Genomic DNA, 7320 nt, shown 5'->3' on the forward strand with positions numbered 1-7320 from the left:
GTTTAGACTTGGGTCTCATCTCCAAAAATACTTCACAATGTAGATGCAAATATCCCGAAATCCAATATATATCCAGAACATTTCATCATGGAAATGCAACTACTATTGCAAATATACAAAACATTTCTGCTCCCAAATATTTCTGAGAAGATGTATTGTCGAAGGCTTTCATGGCTGGAATCACTAGGTTCTTGTGGTTTTTTTCGGGCTATAGAGCCATGTTCTAGAGGCATGTTCTAGAGCCTCTAGAACATGGCTCTATAGCCTGAAAAAACCCACAAGAACCTATTTCTGAGAAAGTTTATTTATTTTAGATTATTTCTACGCCACCTTTCTCTGCAACACGGACCCAAGGCGGTTTACAGCATACCAGCATATAAAATCCATCAAACAGAAATACATAAAAAGGTATAACCATAATAAAAATCAATAAAATCCATAAAATAAGATAAAAGCAATAGCCTACTTTCTGTGTATGCCCCCCTATGTACTAATGCAAAAATCCCCAATATTCTCCCATACTTCAGTTAAAAGCTTTATTAAACGGAAAGGCCTTGACCCCCTTCCTAAAGCTCAGAAGGGATGGAGCAGCTCTTAATTCTTCGGAGAGGGAGCTCCAGAGCGCTGGATCAGAACTTGAGAAGGAGCGTTCTCTCGTTAAGCGTAAACGCATACTGGTGGGGGCTCATGTGGAAATTTGGGTCCCCCTTCTAGATCTAAGTTAGCAGCCTGGGGTGTATCAGGAACATGGGGATTTATAGGCGATAATCAGCACATTGAATTGAGCCCAGAACTAGACAGGCAACCAATGGAGCTGCTTCGGGATAGGCGTAGTACGCTCCCTGAAGTTAGTACCTGTCAGTTCATCCAATTACAGTTCTATGGACCAACGGTAATTTCTGGACACTTTTTAAGGGCAGACCTACATAGAGTGCATTTCAATAGTCCAATCTGGATGTAACCAACGCATGTCCAGATACAATGTCTTCAGGAAGGGGTGCAGTTGGCGCACAAGCTTAACTGTGTGAAGGCCAACCTAGTTACCGCTGGCACCTGGGCTTCCTGGTTTAAAGCAGAATCAATAATGACCCCCCAGACTGCGCATCTGGGATTTCAGGGGGAGTGTAACCCCATCCAGCTCAGGTTGAAATGCTGTTCCCAAAATCCATCTTTAATGACACCAGTTGTACCTCCGTCTTGTCTGGATTGAGTTTCAACTTGTTCACTCTCATCCAGTCCATCCCTGACTTCAGACAATGTTCAAGGGTAGAACCGGCATCAGATGAAATGGAACAGTAGAGTTGGGCATCATCCTCATGCAAATGATACCAAGCTCAAAACTCCAGATGATCTCTCACAGCGGTTTCAGGTAGATGTTGAATAAAATCGGGGATAAAGATGAGCCCTGCGGGACCCCACAGCACACAGGCCAAGAGATTGAGAAGGACTGCCCCAATATCACCTTCTGGGACCGGTCCATGAAGAAGGATCGGAACCACTGTAGAACAGTGCCTCCTTGCCCCATCTCCTCGAGCCTTTCCAAAAGGATACCATGATCAATGGTATCAAAAGGCTCTGAGAGGTCCAGGAGAGTTAACAGAGTCACACCATCTCTGTCAAGTTCTCTACATAGATCATCCACCAAGGCGGCCAAATATCTTTCATATATGTGGAATACTCCACATATAAGAAGCATAAACAAAGGCTTGGTGTTTAGACTCCAAAATATTTAGAGATGTGGATGCAAATATCACAAAATCCAAGATACTTCCAGAACATTTCATCAGGGAGATGTAACTATTATCTCAAATATATAAAATATTTCTGATCCCATATACATAAAACATACTCCACTTGGTTCCCATCTCCAAAGTATTTAATGATGTGGGTGTAAATATCCTAGAATCCCTAACATTTCAGAGAAGGACTACTCTACATACATGAATTATAAACCAAGGTTGTGTATTTAGCCTTAATTCCCATCTCCAAAGTATTTCATGATGTGGATGCATATATACCAAAATCCCTGACATTTCAGAGAAGGAATAGACTTGGGTACCATCTCCAAAATATTTCATGATGTGGATGCAAATATCCCAAAATCCAATGGGAACCAAGTCTAAACACAGTCTTGGTTTATGTTTCATGTATGTGGAGGATTCGTTCTCTGAAATGTTTGGGATCAGAAGTGTTTCATATATTTGAGATAGTAGTTACATCTAAAAGCCTCGCTTCTGCTCCCCAATATTTCAGAGAAGGAATACTCCACATACATGAAACATAAACAAAGGCTCCAAATACTTCATGATGGGGATGCAAATATCCCAAAATCCAATACTCTTCCAGAACATTTCATCAGGGAGATGTAACTCCTATCTCAAATATATAAAACACTTCTGAATACTCCACTTCGTTCCCATCTTCAAAGTATTTAATTATGTGGGTGCAAATATCCCAGAATCCCTAACAATTCAGAGAAGGAATACATGATACATGAAACATAAACAAAAGCTGTGTGTTTAGACTTGGGTACCATCTCCAAAATCTTTCATGATGTGGATGCAAATATCCCAAAATCCCTAACATTTAAGAGAAAGAACCTCCACATACATAAAACATAAACAAGGGCTGTACTTAGACTTGGGTCCCACCTCCAAAGAACCTCATGATGTGGAGGCAGTGACCCCAAAATCCAAAACATTTCTGCTCCCCAACATTTCAGAGAAGGAATACACCAGATATATGAAACATAAACAAAGGCTATGTATTTAGACTGGGTCCCATCTCCAAAATACCTCATGATCTGGATGCAAATATCCCAAAATCCAATATCCTTCCAGAACATTTCATTAGGGAGATGTAACTAATATCTCAAATATGTAAAATACTTCTGATCCCAAACATTTCTGGGAAGGAATACTCCACATACATGAAACATAGGCCAAGACTGTGTTTAGACTTGGTTCCCATCTCCAAAATATTTCATGATGTGGGTGCAAATATCCCAAAATCCCTAACATTTCAGAGAAGGAATCTCCACATACATAAAAAATGAACAAAGGCTGTGCTTAGATTTGGGTCCCACCTCCAAAATATTTCATGATGTGGATGCAAATATCCCAAAATCCAATGGGAGCCAAGTCTAAACACAGTCTTGGTTTATGTTTCATGTATGTGGAGGATTCGTTCTTTGAAATGTTTGGGATTGGAAGTGTTTCATATATTTGATATAGTAGTTACATCTAAAAGCCTCACTTCTGCTCCCCAACATTTCAGAGAAGGAATACTCCACATACATCAAACATAAACAAAGGCTGTGTATTTAGAGTTGGGTCCCATCTCCAAAATACCTCATGATGTGGAGGATATAAAACCCAAAATCCAAGATACTTCCAGAACATTTCACCCTTACTATCCCACTCACCCAAAATACAAAACATTTCTGCTCCCCAACATTTCTGGGAAGGAATACTCCAGATATATGAAACATAAACAAAGGCTATGTATTTAGACTTGGATCACATCTCCAAAATATTTCATGATGTGGATGCAAATATCCCCAAATCCAATATATTTCCTGAACATTTCATCAGGGAGATGTAACTACTATCTCAAATATATAAAATATTTCTGATTCCATATACATAAAACATAAAAGAAGGCTGTGCTTAGACTTGGGTCCCATCTCCAAAATACCTCATGGTGTGGATGCAGATATCCCAAAACCCATTATTCTTCCAGAACATTTCATCAGGGAGATATAACTAATATCTCAAATATGTAAAATACTTCTGATCCCAAACATTTCTGGGAAGGAATACTCCAGATATATGAAACATAAACAAAGGTTATGTATTTAGACTTAGGTCCCATCTCCAAAATACCTCATGATTTATTTATTTATTTACTTTATTTGTACACCGCTCTTCCCAGTCATTAGGCGACTCAGAGCGGTTATGATGTGGGTGCAAATATCCCAGAATCCCTAACATTACAGAAAATAAATACTCCACATACATGAAACATAAACATACATGAAACATAAACAAAGGCTGTGTATTTAGAGTTGGGTCCCGTCTCCAAAATACCTCATGATGTGGATGCAAATATCCCAAAATCCAATATACTTCCAGAACATTTCATCAGGGAGATATAACTAATATCTCAAATATATAAAACACTTCTGATCCCAAACATTTCTGGGAAGGAATACTCCAGATATATGAAACATAAACAAAGGCTATGTATTTAGAGTTGGGTCCCGTCTCCAAAATACCTCATGTTGTGGAGGAAATAAAACCCAAAATCCAAGAGACTACCAGAACATTTCACTCTTACTATCCCAATCACCCAAAATACAAAACATTTCTGCTCCCCAACATTTCTGGGAAGGAATACTCCAGATATATGAAACATAAACAAAAGCTATGTATTTAGACTTGGATCACATCTCCAAAATATTTCATGATGTGGATGCAAATATCCCAAAATCCAATATACTTCCAGAACATTTCACCAGGGAGATGTAACTACTATCTCAAATATATAAAATATTTCTGATTCCATATACATAAAACATAAAGGAAGGCTGTGCTTAGACATGGGTCCCACCTCCAAAATACCTCATGATGTGGAGGCAATGACCCCAAAATCCAAAACATTTCTGCTCCCCAACATTTCAGAGAAGGAATACTCCAAATATATGAAACATAAACAAAGGCTGTGTATACTGACTTGGTCCCACCACCAAAATATCTCATGATGTGGAGGCAAATATCCCAAAATCCAATATATTTCCAGAACATTTCATCAGGGAGATGTAACTACTATCTCAAATACATAAAACTTGTCTGATCCCAAAAAATTCAGAGAAGGAATACTCTATACATGAAACATAAACAAAGGCTGTGTTTAGACTTGGTTCCCATCTCCTAAATATTTCATGATGTGGATGCAAATATCCCAAAATCCAATATATTTCCAGAACATTTCATCAGGGAGATGTAACTACTATCTCAAATATATAAAATATTTCTGATCCCATATACATAAACATAAAGGAAGGCTGTACTTTGACTTGGGTCCCACATCCAAAGTACCTCATGATGTGTAGGTAATGATCCTGAAATCCAAAACATTTCTGCTCCCCAACATTTCAGAGAAGGAATACACCAGATATATGAAACATAAACAAAGGCTGTGTATTTGGAGTTGGGTCCCATCTCCAAAATACCTCATGATGTGGATGCAAATATCCCAAAATGCAATATCCTTCCAGAACTTTTCAGCAGGGAGATGTAACTACTATCTCAAATATATAAAACATGTCTGATCCCAAACATTTCTGGGAAGGAATACTCCAGATATATGAAACATAAACAAAGGCTGTGTTTAGACTTGGATCCCATTATTGTTATGCTGTTTTATGCTGTTTTGCGCAGTCTTAATTATTATTGCTTTGCCTTTAATTATGTTCTGCTTTGGGCTTGGCCCCATGTAAGCTGCCCTGAGTCCCTTCAGGGATTGGGTCCCATCTCCAAAATACCTGATGGTGTGGAGCTAATGATCCCAAAATCCAAAACATTTCTGCTCCCCAACATTTCGGAGAAGGAATAGTCCTGATAAACAAAGGCTATGTATTTAGACTTAGGTCCCATCTCCAAAATACCACATGATGTGGATGCAAATATCCCAGAACATTTCATCAGGGAGATGTAACTAATATCTCAAATATATAAAATACTTCTGCTCCCCAACATTTCAGAGAAGGATTACTGCACATACATGAAACATAAACAAAGGCTGTGTATTTAGAGTTGGGTCCCATCTCCAAAATACCTCATGATGTGGATGCAAATATCCCAAAATCCAATATCCTTCCAAAACATTTCATCAGGGAGATGTAACTAATATCTCAAATATGTAAAATACTTCTGATCCCAAACATTTCTGGGAAGGAATACTCCAGATATATGAAACATAAACAAAGGCCGTGTATTTAGACTTGGGTCCCATCTCCAAAATACCTCATGATTTATTTATTTATTTTATTTGTATACCGCTCTTCTCAGCCATTAGGCGACTCAGAGCGGTTATGATGTGGGTGCAAATATCCCAGAATCCCTAACATTACAGAAAATAAATACTCCACATACATGAAACATAAACATACATGAAACATAAACAAAGGCTGTGTATTTAGAGTTGGGTCCCGTCTCCAAAAAACCTCATGATGTGGAGGAAAATAACCCAAAATCCATGAGACTTCCAGAACATTTCACCCTTACTATCCCACTCACCCAAAATACAAAAACACTTCCTTCCAATCCCAAATATTTCTGAGCAGGATAATAATATGGAAACCAAACATTTACCTTACCTCCCAATATATTGTATGATATAGAACAGGCCTGAGCCGACTTGGGCCCTCCCTCCAGGGGTTTGGACTCCAATTCCCATCATTCCTCACAGCCTCAGGCCCTTTCCTTTTCCCCCTCAGCAGCTTAGCGGCTGAGGGGGGAAAGGAAAGGGCCTGAGGCTGTGAGGAATGATGGGAATTGGAGTCCAACCCCTGGAGGGAGGGCCCAAGTCGGCCCAGGCCTGCTGGAGAAGCCAACCCCCGTCCAGGCCGCGCTGAGTCCCGCTGGGGGTGGGGTTTGGCTTCGCGGCCTAGTCCGCCCCCGCGCTGGCTCACCCTGCTGCTGGGCGCCGCTCCCGCGTAAGGCCCGCTCCAGCTCCGGGAAGGGCATCTCGGGCAGGTCGAGGAGGGCCCCGTAGCGCTCCAGGAAGGAGCAGACCACGGCGAAGCTGGGGCACGAAGCCGGGCAGCCTCCCGGCGGCGGAGGGGGAGGAGGCGATGGAGGAGCCGCCGCTTCCGCCGCCATCTTGGATCCTGAGAGGATGGATGGATGAAGAAGGCGAGCGGAGGGGAGGGAGGCCTCCCTTAGCGCGAAACGCAGGCAGGGGGCGCTGTGGGGAAACAGCGGGCTCGGTCCGGCGAGGAGGCGAGACGCCGTTGTGGAGAACTCAAGCAGAGAAGGGATAGAGCGGCCGCTACGCTCCCCGCCCAGCCTCTGTGATTGACACAGGAACCAAAACGAGGCTGCGGTAGGGCGGGGATAGAACGCCGCCTTATCCAATCACGGCGCCGCTAGGGACAGGTAATAAAAAAAAAAAGAGTGTGTGAGTCCAAAGGGAAAGGGGGCGTGGCCGAGCAAGAAAGTGTGCGGGGCGTCCGATTTCTTAGTGGCCGCGGGCGGTGTCAATCAATAGTCGGCGCCCAATCAGGGGTCTCGCTTGACTAATAAGGGAGGCAGATAG

At 41.7% G+C, this 7320-nt stretch overlaps 1 protein-coding gene across 1 annotated transcript in view; it reads right to left on the bottom strand.

Moving 5' to 3' along the window:
• Nucleotides 1-7053, bottom strand: part of RSF1 (remodeling and spacing factor 1) — a 91300-nt gene extending 84247 nt beyond the window's left edge. The window contains exon 1 of the mRNA XM_060771225.2: nt 6695-7053. Coding sequence (XP_060627208.2) covers nt 6695-6884 — 190 coding nt within the window. The 5' untranslated portion in view covers nt 6885-7053. The remainder of the gene's footprint in view (nt 1-6694) is intronic.
• Between the last annotated feature and the right edge of the window lie 267 nt (nt 7054-7320).

This window comes from Anolis sagrei, chromosome 3 (assembly GCF_037176765.1).
Source record: "Anolis sagrei isolate rAnoSag1 chromosome 3, rAnoSag1.mat, whole genome shotgun sequence".
Lineage (NCBI taxonomy): Eukaryota > Metazoa > Chordata > Lepidosauria > Squamata > Dactyloidae > Anolis > Anolis sagrei.